Source organism: Haliaeetus leucocephalus, unplaced genomic scaffold (assembly GCF_000737465.1).
Source record: "Haliaeetus leucocephalus isolate CR32 unplaced genomic scaffold, Haliaeetus_leucocephalus-4.0 Scaffold598, whole genome shotgun sequence".
NCBI lineage: Eukaryota > Metazoa > Chordata > Aves > Accipitriformes > Accipitridae > Haliaeetus > Haliaeetus leucocephalus.
The window spans coordinates 2,182,540-2,196,333 of NW_010973034.1; the positions used below are offsets into that span (position 1 = coordinate 2,182,540).

General features: G+C 39.3%; 1 protein-coding gene across 1 annotated transcript in view; it reads right to left on the reverse strand.

Moving 5' to 3' along the window:
* GPR98 (G protein-coupled receptor 98) overlaps nt 1-13,794 on the reverse strand; it is a 284,088-nt gene that overhangs the window by 32,317 nt on the left and 237,977 nt on the right. The window contains exon 86 of the mRNA XM_010578035.1: nt 7,279-7,400. Coding sequence (XP_010576337.1) covers nt 7,279-7,400 — 122 coding nt within the window. The remainder of the gene's footprint in view (nt 1-7,278; nt 7,401-13,794) is intronic.

The following is a 13,794-nucleotide window of genomic DNA, read 5'->3' on the forward strand; positions in this document are numbered from 1 at the left end:
AGGACCACAGAGAATTATTCTTTAAGAAGGAAGTAATATCCAGAGAGAAGGGGATATAAAATTGAATGCTGCATTGTCTCGATTCACTGAATAATCAAGTCACTCAGATAGCTTTGTAAGTTTGCACAGCTGGTATAATGTATACCAATGCTATTGTGCAATCAGGATTACATCCCAGAAATTAGGCTGACGATGTTAAAAAGTGCGAAGTCTCAAAAAGTGACAAGTTTTCTTTATTTGCTTTATATTAGTTCTTTTTACTTGTTTTAAAATTAATGCACATACTGAACAAACTTTCAGGGGTTTTTGCTTTAACAAAAATAACTTTGTTTTCTACTCCTTTGTTGTTCACTTACTAAACAAGTGAACTGTACTGAGTATACTATTTTCTTTCCTTCCAGGTATAGTGTGTCTGGAAGAGAATCCAAGCCCCCAGAAACAGCATAAAAATATACTTTATTGCACAGACATCAAATTGCAATGCCTGCTTTGGATATGTATTTTATTTTGCTTCTGGGCTAGTGTATGAATTCTTTGAGTTGTGTTTAGTTGTGTTTGGTTTATGCACTCAACCGACAGAAGAGGGTTTGGTTTTGCCTGGACTATTTCTACTTGAACAAGCTTATGTGCCTTTCTTGCTATTCCGCTTGTAGTTCACCTTATCCTGGCAATACTATGACGACTTCATTGTCTTTTGTTGGGCTTATCTGCAGTGTAGAATCACTTTTTGCAAAATCTTTAGGCAGCCTTTTGTAGCCCACCCCATTTACTTGCATCTCATGTCTGTCTAGTACTTGATTTTGTTTGGCTTTGTGTGGCTTCATTCGTCAGAACTGCTGTATGGGATCATCTAGTCCATCTCTGACTCATCAGGAGGAGAGGCTTTAGGAAGATGACATAAGAAACAGGAAGTGAACCTATTTATAGCGGTGGCCTTCTCAGTGTCCCCTGACTATGTCCCAGTGTTAAATAGTATGTTCTAGGAAAAAACATATTTTTCATTTGCAACTGGTGTTGGCATGAGCTTTATAAACCATATATTTTTGATTATTTTCATTACTGCACTAATATAATGCAATTACAAAACTGTGTGCCTTTGTTCTCTTGTTGCTTTCTCAATATGTTGTATTTTTAAACTTTTTTTTTTTTGCTTCTAAAACTGTAGCATATTGATTTCTCTTGCTACATTTATTTTCTCTTGTTCCATACACAGGGTATTCCTCATTATAATGTTTTTGGGTTTGCCACTATATCAGTTTTCTTTGATATTTTATCTCCTTTGCTACTTGAGCTAGCCCTTGCTCTCGTTCTGGTTTGCCTCTGCTATTTTAATTAATGAAGCTTGGTGAATCACATCAACTCCAGCCAATGCCAGGTTTGGGTGTGTACCTGTTCACTCATCTTCTGTACATCCATATTTCTTGTTAAAGGTACCATGGGCTTTTCAAACATTTGTACCTGAACCCCTGAATCTTCTCTTACTGTAATCCACTACAAATAAGTTGACTTTTAAAAATTGTCATATTAGGCAAGTCAGCCATTTTGCCCAGTTTGGAAAACCACCAGTCAACTCTTGCTTCCAGATTTTTCCTGTGTTTCTTGGGAAGATGTATTTTACGTGTAACACTGCTGGTCATTATGTGGGCATGAGTCATCCTGGTGTGCTCAAACACAAAACAGGCAAAGACATTTTACCCTTACTGGCATCAGCCAAAACCACCCAAGATCTTGAATCTGTGGTTAATCATGGGATACCTCCCAGTGCTGATTTATTTTTCTCCTGATTTACAATTGCTGAAAAATTGAGTTTTGATACTATTGATGGGTAACATTCTAGTATTTCACAAAAGCAAGGTTTTGCTACAAACTTACTTATTTTAAAAATTAATTAATTTATTCCCAGGGCTAGGGTGTGGTGGGGCTTAGCACAAGGTACAGGAAACCACAGAAAGGGTAGCTATGGGGTATCTAATACCTTGTAGTTTGCAGTGTAGATACACCCTAAGTTATGAGATAGAGGGTTGGGGTGTGTAGCAGTTTGCTAGAAATGCCGCCAAAGAATAATCAGGATTATACTAAGAAAGTTGACTGCAGGGAAGAGCCTGAGAAGGGGTCTGAAGCCTCATCCCAACCCCTCTGCAAACAATGGGAAGAGATCCACCCACTGCCCTGAACTTTGGATCCATCGAACGGCAGATATGCCACTGATGATGTTAGCTATACAAACCAGAAACACCCCCCTAATTGCGTGAAAAACACGGCAATTGTTTAGACGAGTATAGTGTATGCAAAACAGCTTGTGAAATCCTAACCTTTAGAGAGAAGCACATAAAAGAGCAGCTTATTCTTTCACTCCTGACCCCAGCAGATATCTTGTGAATAAGTCCATGAAGGCAATCATATGTAAAGAAAAGAGGTAAATGTTCCTCTCAGTTTTGCAAGCGAAAAGATGAGGAGCCAAGGCCTTTCACACGAGAGCAGGGAGTACACTTCTGCAACACAGATGCTGCCTGGGCAGGGTAATCAGGAGCATACTGCTAAGGAACTCAAAACATCAGATAGCCCAAACACGCTTTTTGCCCTTTTCCTTTCATGCTTTTCTAAATTTATTCTTTACTTTGTAAATCAGCTATTGTCCCCCCCATATGGCACTTCGCATGTTTATTCCTGAAGTTCCAAAGAAAGGGTTGCTTTCCCCTCCATGCACTAGAATAGCTCATACTATAAACTCGTCTCTGATGGGAACTGTTTCCCACAGGAAGTGCTCGGAAACAATTTGTCCTTAGTAGATGATTTTTCTATCAAGAGCATTTCCTAGGAAATATATGTCCTAAGGCTAGACAACTAAATTGGCTAACATGCAATGTCCTTCCAGTCTCCTGAGTTGAATCCATTTGGATATCCAACACGTTTTAATGGGTCACGTTCTGCTTCGTTACACAGTCTGTAGCTCCTGAGCAGCAGGGAAGCGGGTTTCTGTTTCTCGTAAACTATTTCATGTTCTCTTTCCTGTTGGGGAAAAGCTCTTAATGAACACCGAATTGCTTTCCAGCTGAAACAGGGCATGTTGTATAACAGAAATGCCCAGCAATAAATGGTAAAACTGCCTTTTATTGCAGAAAAACAGCCTTGTTTTAACAATCATTATCAATTCAGAGAGCTGATAGAGGCACAACGCATGGGAATGAGATGCCAACAGCATGCACTAAAAGACAGCTAGTTCCTCTCAAAATCATTACAAAAATGTGTTATCCTCTGTTAAGTCCCATTTTCCTCTCCCATACCCAAACAACCGGGCTGAGATAAAGCTTCAAAGGACACTAGAAACGTCCGTCTGTGTCGCGGATGAGCCCGGCTCTGCAGGCCAGAAGCAGCTCTCAGCAGGCAGCCTGTGCCCCCCAGGACCAGCCCCTCGTTAGTGGGAGTGTGGTCTGCAAAAGCTTTATAAAGCCATACCTGCTCACAGCAAAACCTTCATTTACTCAGCATCCAGTATTTGCAATACGTAATTTCCTTCTGGACAAGCAGTTTGCATACTGACATGGTCTCTAACTAAGAAAATTCGGTGTGTCTGGTTGTTTGATGAAAAGCATAGATTAAGGAAATTTTCAGACTCTTTACCTTGTTCCTTCCCTGGTTTTCATTTCATAGTGCATGTCTGGTCACTTGAATCACACATCAGTTTTTCTGTTTCCTGATTAGATAAATGGTAACTTTAAAACAGGAGAACAATATATGTGGGGTGGTTATTTAAAATGTGGGGGTGTTCCAGGAAATGTTTTTTAAACTTTTTTTATTGTAGAGATTTACAAAGCACTGAAGACAATCACCTACTAAAACAAATATAAAAACTGTAGTACTGTGAAAGAGCTACTCCATTGTTTTTACTGTTCTCAGGGTGCCCAACACTAAAAAGGTATCTTTTTCTTTGATATATTTGGTAACTTCACACTCTATGCATTATTTGTATACTATTTGCATGTATTTGTATACATGATTTGGTAACTTCATACTTCATACATCATTTTCAATATCTAGTAATAAAAGGTAGTGGATACTCTAATGATTACATTTTATGTCTGAAAATTCCAGCAAAGGATAAAAAATGTTTTTAAAATGTGAAGTGTGGAGTTCTTGAGCTCTTCATAGCTGGAAGGAAAAGTTTTTATTTACTACTGTTTGAGTTGGAGTTCCAGACCTGCACATTTTAATTTAAAATATTAAACAAGAAGAGATTACACATTTGAAATTTTTTTGCGTTTCCTTTCAGTAAAGTAACATTTATTTTATATTTGAGTTTTTACAGACTCTCTAGGGCTAGGAATAACAAAAATAACTGATTTCTCCTTTTGATGCGGAAGCTCAATATTGATGTAATTTGAATAGAGATGCTGCAGTATCTTCTGCAGGCCTGTTAACATCTACAGTTATTCCCCAGATATTACCATCTATCATTAGGGCAAGAAGTCAAATGAATTGATCCCAATACAAAAGAGACGATATCTATTGGTGAAGCAGTTGCTTGTGTTGGCAGAGAGTTAAAGGAAGGATTATGGTCAGAAGGGTAATGCAGGCAGTCTAGCATTACCACTAGTTTGAAAATAAGGCTGTGCTCCATGCACGGAGTTGCACAGCAATGACAACAACATAAGGCAAGCCAGCCAGTGGATGGTGAAGCTTGTAGTATTTGGTTTCTTAATTTTTCGTTTCCTAGCTCCTCTGAAGGATTTCAAACAAAGTTTCTTATATGTATTTCCCAGCTGTCTAATTGAGGGTGGAGATGCAACTGGGGTGATGAATCTGAAAGATTAGAACTGCACCTGCCAACAGAGGTTATTTGATCTTTGTGCACGACCTGCTGCAGGATACAGCTGACAGAAGAGTATAGGTCTTGATAGTGAAAGTTATTTATGTCAGGGCCTTGAATACCAAAACAATATATACAGAAAAATGTATTCTTTCAGTTGCATGAAATTATGGTAGAAATATTTCTGAAATACACCAAAAAAAGTTGCAGCAGAACACAGAAGAGTTATGTACTACCTACACAAGTCTTATTGGCATTTAACTTTTGTATGGACAAGCAATGACAGTAAGAGACAAGTCAACAATCAAAGAATAGCTAATAAAAGAAAAAAAAATTACTTCCTAAAGTTCAAAGATTTTAGAGTGCATGAATGGAAACAAAATTACATAAAGAGCATTAAATTTAACCAACTGAAAAACTCCACATAGATTGAGAAAAGCAAATATTTCTAGTATCATCTCACTTTTAGCTGGATCTAAACAAAATCCTAATTTTGGAGTCATTCAGTAGTGCATCTCTAATGGCAGTCATAACTTATTATTCTAGGCATGCTTTTATATCTGTGTTTTCCATGTGACCTGCTACCAAACTGGACTGCTAGTGCAATAAATCCCCCACAGACCTTGTGGGCCTCATATTTTACATGACTGGCTTGCAACATTCTGTTTTACTTCTTGATCCTATGGCATGAATTGGTGTATTGAAACTGGCAACATTAATTAAAATAACAATAATTCTATGGCTTTGAACTTTACTTGAATAAAATGAAATTTCAAGTTATATAAAGCAGGCTAATATAAAGTCTTTTCTGGCAATTACACAGAAGGTCAACATTCTGGCCAAGAATGGTAATTCTCACAGAATACTCATATCCCTTTTCTATAAATATGCACTGGCAATAAAGAAATTTTATTTTAAACCAAATATCCATGCATTTTACAGTGGTCTAGCACTGTTCTACCTCTGCCATAAAAATCTCAATTATAATGAATTACCCTTTTAAAAAATTTGTATCGGAGATTGATCTAGGTAACACAAACCCAGACTGCATTCTAGTAATAATTCTTTGTAGAGAGCCAGTGTGGAAGAATATATAAAAATATGTATGTATAGCTACAGGTACGTACACAAATGTCACCACACATTTATGCTTTATGTCAGTGCATTAAGTTTCACTATAAAGCTGCAGTAGTTACAGCTGTAGTGCTAAAACTCCCATGGGGGTTTGCCTGTAGTCTGGGATTTTGCAGGGGGAGAGGAAAGGGAGGGAATGTGCTTTGGTACCACTGCCAGTCCTGCAGAGCTGTGGCAGTCTCACTGCAAAAAAAGCAATTTTATGCCTATGCTGCAGACAATTACTAGAGCAAATCTATTCACCTAACTCCACAGAAAAAAAATGTCATAACTAATGTGAGCCAATGAATAGTTAAATGACAACATATACTGAATAATCAAATGTATTATGAGGAGAATAAGCTACATTTTTTTTCCTTGATTTAAAAAAAGAATTTATGTCTGAGATGTACATTTTGAAAATATTAGATTGCTGCTTAAGGAAACTCCCACCTTTTGAATTCGAATCTAAAATAAAACTGTGTTATGAAATTACACCTTTTTAATTAATTTTTATTTGATGAGGTATAAAGATTTTTAATATTGGAAAACAATACATGGTATCATGGATATTTCTGTTATAAAAATGGGAAAGGAATTTGCACACCATAGATTTGGATATATATTTTTTTAATTCCTCTTAGTTTCACTGTTTTCAGACATCAGAGGCATTTTCCCATCTCTGACATACTAACCTCAGTTCTGTAAACAATTCTGCAAAGTGCATTATGGCATTGAATGCAGGGTAATGCAGTACTGAGTCCAGTGGAAGCACTTACACTTGCAAAATTTTGCAAAGGGCTATTTGCATTTTTAATAATTAATAATCAACACCTAGTCTATATTTGATTTTTTCAATGAAAAGATCTTTGCTTTAACAATATGTACGCTGTATGAGAAAAGCTAAACCTCAAGGCTCACCCCTTATAACAGAAAAAAATTCAGTATTAAGGTTGTATAATTTTAAATCTTTGTGGTTTCTTTTTTTATTAGAGTTACCAGATAGAGAAAATTGAAATACTCAGTGTTTTTGCAAACGCTGCAGATATTTCAGTTTTACTGGTATAATTACCTCGGTAACACATTACACGCAGAAGCAAGCAATTTTCTTTCCCGGTGTATTAGCTATGAAATTGAATCTATGCAATTATACAGCTATTGTTTCAAAACAATGCAACCCTTGCCTTAATATGCATTCTATATGTTAATTTGAGAAATAAACAGAACACATGATTAACACTTCCACCGAGTCACACTGTGTTTCTGGATGGCGAAGCCGAAATGCCAGACACGTTGTGAGCGGTGGAGGTGTCCCCCAGCTCTGCAAGAGGACCGAAGGAAAAGGTGCCAGCTCTTACCTGCAGGCTGTTGAAGATGATGAAGAAGACTAACATCCAGAGGTGCCGGTAAGCCATGTGCAGTCCTCCCCACAGCCAGGTGACGGAAATCAGGGCAAACAGGTACAAGACCAAAGGGATCTCTGAAAACCACAAACAGCATTTCAGCTGGCGCGCCCTGGGAAAAACACTTTTTAAAGCATTACCGACGCAGGACACGCTTTCACCGTCTCTGGCCGACCTTGGAGTTTGTTCTCCAGTGATGGGCAACCCTTCTGGGTGGGGGGGTCCCACGGCTTTCAGGACCCCCCCCCACCTCGGGGCCAGGAGACCAGCAGAAGGGCATGGCCAGCTGGGGGGGACTGGGAGGTGGGGGTTCGGGGGAGCACAGCCCAGCTCAGCAAACCAGGCACGGGTGCTTTGCGGGTGGGAAGAGCACACGTGGAGTCAGAAAACATGCTGACCTTGGGGGAAGCACGGGAGAGCTCTTGGCAAGCTCTGGAAATTTGGGGAGGAAAAGGATTTCCAAGAATGGAGAGGAAGCGGAAAAGAACAAAAACATTATCAATACAAAAACTGCCATGGCTCTGGCAGTTTATAGAATTACATAGAAATTATAAGAATAGCTTATTCTCTGATTTGTTGCTACTTTCTCTGTGAGCCAAACATAAGAAGGCGTCTGACCCTATAAAACTTCAAGCAACAATCTCCACTCGGTCAAGGACCCCCTCAAAAACAGCCTTTGCACCAGTTAACTCCATTCACCTTCAAAAATATGTGCAGAATCCATTCTTAAGCACGCGTACATACAGCTGCATTTTATATTCCCTACTGTATTTACAGCATAAAAGATTTAAGGAATGCTGGCAGGAAGATGCCTGCGTGGACAAAGTTTGCAAAAAGGAAAGAAGTTAGCTTTTGCCCCCACCCACTCCTGTTGCTGACTGCCACGTACACCACACCGGGCCCCCCCCCGTGTTGACCGTATTCATGGCAGACTTCAAAGTCCGTGTTTGCCCAGGTCTGCCCACTTCGGGGTCGGAGATGCTCGGCCAGGCATTGCCCCTCTCTGCATTAGTCATGCAGCATCAGCAAAGAGCGGGGACACACTTTTGACAGGCATCGTTCCAGAAAAGAGGAGTTTGGGATCACTTTAGGCATTTTGCATAATACCATACAACTAGTAAGTGCCTTCTGAATGCAGGCAATAGCCAAAGTCAAGACTACCTTCCAGTGAGGCAGGCAGTAGTTGCTTCAGGGTTATAACTATTGCTTTGGCAGAAATGCGTGTGCATATTTTTTATAAACAAGGGAATGACTTGAAGCAAAGCACAATGTGAGCAGGTACTATGTTCCTCAAGTTTCCCCTATTAAAGCCTAATAGCACGCAGTAAAACCTGGGGTGCAAACCTGGGCTGTTCTGCAACCACTGTTTGATAGTATGACATAACTTTTAATGAAGATAGGTATTTCCTTAGTGAATTATAATGAGATACTGTGTTACACATGAAAATTAACATTATGCTAGGGTAGTGGTAACCTAGGACTAGAGGTAATAAAACCGAAATATTAAAATAAAGTCAGTTCTTTGGAAGAGTTAACAAGGCCTTGCTTTTTCTGTGGGGAAAAAATAAAAGCAAAAAACCCCTACCTGTTTTTACTGGAAATAACAAAGGCCATTACAGCTTTAAGAAAATCAGTTGCCTAAGTAAAGGTGTTTGAAAGCTCAGCTCTAATCATTGTTAAGGTACTCCCATCCTCCCACTTATGTCTGAGGACATGACATAAATCCTCTCCAGTTTGGCCATTTGTAAATAATGCTATTCTGTGCATACAGGATTGCGAGCTTGCTTGCAGTGGATGGGAGGATGCAGTGCTGTGAGCCCTAGGGAGCTAGGAATGGAGGAGTCATTGTGATTAAGCACCGGAATCTCTTCTCCCACAGCAGTGAGGTCTGGCCAAAATTTACCACAGGTCTGAGACTTCCCAAGGATCCCTGATCCAGAACATAACACCAATAATACATGTGTATTTTTCAGAGCAGCACTGGGGAAGAAGATTAAGGCTATATACCTCTGTTATTTGTCTGGGAGGAACCTGATTTTGTTAGATGAAGAGAATGGAAATGCAGTGTATTTCTCACACTGCGCTCCAGAGTCACTAGTATCCCTTGCACACAAAGCGTCTCAAAGTCTCTTGGGCAAAATGCAAAAATTCCTTGTGGCTTTGATGGATGTTGAAACAAGCTTTTCTTTAATGGCCACTAATATACATGACCAACATCACAATGCTTTTACAATAATTAAAAATGCAAAGCCCTCTAAAGTACCAGGTAATACAGTAAGAAATAGAGCATTAAGTATTTCTCTATTCTACATTGCCTACACTAATGAATACAAATACTTATTAGATGTGTACTTAACAACGGCCACAAAAATCCAGCGAAGAACTGGCATCCTCAAAGTTTTTGAGGTTATAATAACAAAATTTAGCAAAATAAAAAAATAAGAAAACATACATCAAAAGCTACCGCTTTTTGTAAATACAATTCTAAAGGTAAATTCAGTAAATATCTGTAGAGCAACTCATTAATTTATTTGTCACAGATATTAATTGAATTATATCATCTTTTTGTTTAAATCTCAAAATCATGCAAAAAACTTTAGCTGCTTATGAAATTGAACTGATATAATGGACTGGCAACTAATGATCACTAATGCATACAATTCTAGATGCTGTACATAGAGCAAAGCAAACAATTAAGAGAATTGTCTCAGGAAGATCCAATAATGATTTAGCTTTTGTATTACTTTGCAGCAGAGTTCAACTCAGGTGGGGGCAGGGTAGAAAAGAAAGCAAATTGTGGGAGGACAAACTGCAGACAGTAGAACATGCCAAAAGTTAACACCATGATTTCTGCTTTTAGTGCATAAATATCACCTAAGGAAAAATACCATGATATAAATCATAACCTAGCACCTCTAGATTGTTAAAATCATAGATTGATGAAATAGCTGTTTGCATGAAGCTGCAGGAAACGGAGCAATATGATCTCTAGATGACATACTTCTAATGTACAATGATCTGACTTTATTATCTTCAAGTGTGTGTGAGGCAGAAATTTGATAAATTCACTGCCGTCTCACCTGAATAAAACTACCACAGGTAAAACCAGAATCGAGCTCACTGAATCTAACAAGGTCTCTGTGGAGTGTATCTTGAGTAATTCTGATAAAAGCTTATGTAAGGAATGCTATTTGTACAAACATGTCGATTTGTGTATGCATTTGTGGCACTTTTGGCTGGGGTAGAGTTAATTTTCTTCATAGCAGCTGGTATGGGGCTATGTTTTGGATTTGTGCTGAAAACAGTGTTGGTAACACAGGGATGTTTTCCTTATTGCTGAGCAGTGCTTGCACAGAGCCAAGGGCTGTTCTGCTTGTCCCCCCACCCCACCAGCGAGCAGGCTGGGGGGGCACAAGGAGTCGGGAGGGGACGCAGCCGGGACAGCTGACCCCGACTGACCCAAGGGATATCCCATGCCATAGGACGTCACGCTCAGCATAGAAAGCTGGGCAAGAAGAAGAAGAAGAAGGAAGGGGGGACGTTCGGAGTGATGGAGTTTGTCTTCCCAAGTCACGGTTAGGCGTGATGGAGCCCTGCTGTCCTGGAGATGGCTGAACTCCTGCCTGCCCATGGGAAGTGCTGCATGGATTCCTTGGTTTGCTTTGCTTATGCACGCGTGGCTTTTGCTTTACCTGTTAAACTGTCTTTACCTCAACCCACGAGTTTTACCTTTTTTCTGATTCTCTCCCCCATACCGCTGGGGAGGAGTAAGTGAGCGGCTGCATGGGGCTGAGTTGCCAGCTGGGGTTAAATCATGATAGCATTGTAACAAGAAAAAAACTCTAAAGATACCTGCTTTTTGCCACATGCTGAATATTCGTACAGTTTACAATTCTGCTTTTATCTTTGCTAGTAACAATTGCTTCATTATCAGTACTGTAAACAGTTAATACAGAGTTAAAACTTTGGCAGCATTTAGCGTCTCAGCTGTTTGAATTCTCTTCACCCATTTTGTTCAGGCAATTTGTTGTATTTTGATCAAACAAAAGCTCGATAACTAAAACAAACATACCAGAAAATCAGCAACAATTTTTTTTAATTTGTAAAAACAGCACTGCATAAAGGAAAAGGACGCCAATAAATGGGCTTGAAATGAATCAAAACAGACAGTCTAGTTATGTGTGGTTTATTTCATATGGAAAGGAAACCAACAACCCCCTCTAAAACAAACTGAAAGGGTATTTCTGGGCAGATGAACCTTCACTGACATGAATTTTACTCTAAATCCAAGTGCAAACAGTTGCCTTTAGACACGTCAGTAAACCTTAGCAGATAAAAGACTGCCATGGAGCAGTCAACTCAACATCAGTGTGATGTAACTGAGACACTGTCAAGCAGCTTTCTTGGGTATTATATATTCAAACCAGGCTGTTCCACACTCTTTTTACACCATTACCACACCTTTTTTTAGTACTAGGAATGATGAAAGATTTTATTTAAGCAACAGCCAGTCCACCCACTCCTTAAAAATATATATATATATATATATGTATGTATGCATATATCACCATCCTGACTGTTCATGCCTCTTCCTGAATTATCTTCCCTTTTCCCTAACTACAAGCTTAAGAAACATTGGCAGAGTTGTCAATTCAACACAGATAAATGCAGCTTATGCAGCTCTAGCTGCAATTTTGAGGAGTTTGAAAACTTACCATAGTCCAGCTTGGTATTTGACCAGGTGAAATTGCATACATTCAATTTATCAAAAAAACTAAATGTGCCCACTGTTTCTCACTTCTTCCCCATTGCTGAGGAAAGATTATTTTCCTTATAAGCTTATCTATAAAATTTATTTTTCTGCAATGCTTACTTTTCTGAGGGCTGTGGTACATTGTAATCAGTTTTTATGTTAGTTTCACTACAGTAGGAGAGTCCTTAGAGTAAACACAAGATTTTGTCCAGTGATTTACATAATAACGATGCTGGTGAGAATTTGAAAGATAGGCTGCAGTATTTTCATGACAGGTTTGTATTAGATTACAAAAGTCACGAACCAGGAAAAGTATTGAAATGATAGAAAAATTCAGTTACCTGAAAGGGAACCTAAAAGGAGCTGTACTGGGTATGAAAAAAATGCTTATCTGGCCTTGCCTCCAACAAGGGCCAATGTGGCCAGATGGGGTACTTCTCCCAGTAATTGTCCCATTTACAACTCAGGAGCTTCCTGCACCAGACACAGTTTCTTTCTAAACTTTCTAGTAATCTTCAGGGGACTTCTCTTTCACAAACTCATGTTGAACCAATTATGGTGAACTTTGATAATTCAGAGTATCCAGTGGCAAGGAACTCCACAGGAGTAGCATAAGATTCAGATAATAAAATGACAGATCACTCAGCTGAAATATCTGTCAGCCCTGCATTTGTTGTTTGGTTTCCTTATAGCAGAAGCAAGAATAAGAAATAGAAGGAAACAAAAAACCCAGAACATTTCCAGACAGCTATACTTTCACCTACAGTGGTTTTAAATCTGTAACAAAATAAACCCACACAATTTTATATTTCTGAAATAAACCCCAAAGAGAAAAGAAAGACTATGGTGACAGTTTTATTTTCTGCTGTGCTGTAAGACACCTGTACTGACCCATGAAGAGAAATAATCTGATGATGAGGCTCATGTGTCTACACCTACACCTACTGCAACCCAAGCAGCAGTTTATTGAGGTCCACAAAGATATTTACTACCACAGGACGGTGATCCGGTCAGCCTCTGCATGACTTCTTCAGAAATGAGAACTGCAACGGTTGTCACATCTATGTGCCTGAAAGGACTGGAAAAATGGTGAGAAATACTAAATTTTACAACACAGGATGAGACTGCCTAAAATTTATTCATAGCTGGGGCCTGGAATAGATTCTGCCAGTTGAATAGTGCTGGTTCAGACACTGCAGAGAAAGAAAAAAAGAAAAAAGGAGAAATAATTTTCCAGTGTCAAATGCATGCTGTATACTAACTGCCTTCATATGCAGGATACACCTATTTTGGAAAGCGTGGCAAGGAGATACACATCCACCTCTGACCCTGCCCCTGTCAGCACTAAGAGCTGTGTGGCCTCTTGGTAGCCCAAGGCTGGGAGGACAAGGAGGAAGGAAACGAAAAAAAGTGGAAACAGCTGCAAAGAGGAACAAGAAGACTACGAAGAGCCTTGCAGTGCTCCCCATTGCGATCCACTGTCACACCTTTGATGGTTCACCTAATGGCAAGTTGAAGATTGAGGTGGTTTCGTATATGTCATTGTAATTTCACCTAATGATGGGACAGTTCACACGGGTAACCTCTGTTATCCCTGTGTAGTGCCTACTGACTATGAAAGAATACTTTGACGGTGCCTGCCACAACCTATTTTACCAGGGAGGGAAGCAGCAATGGAAATCCTCCTGCACAATTCTAGTCAACAACTGCCCACAGTG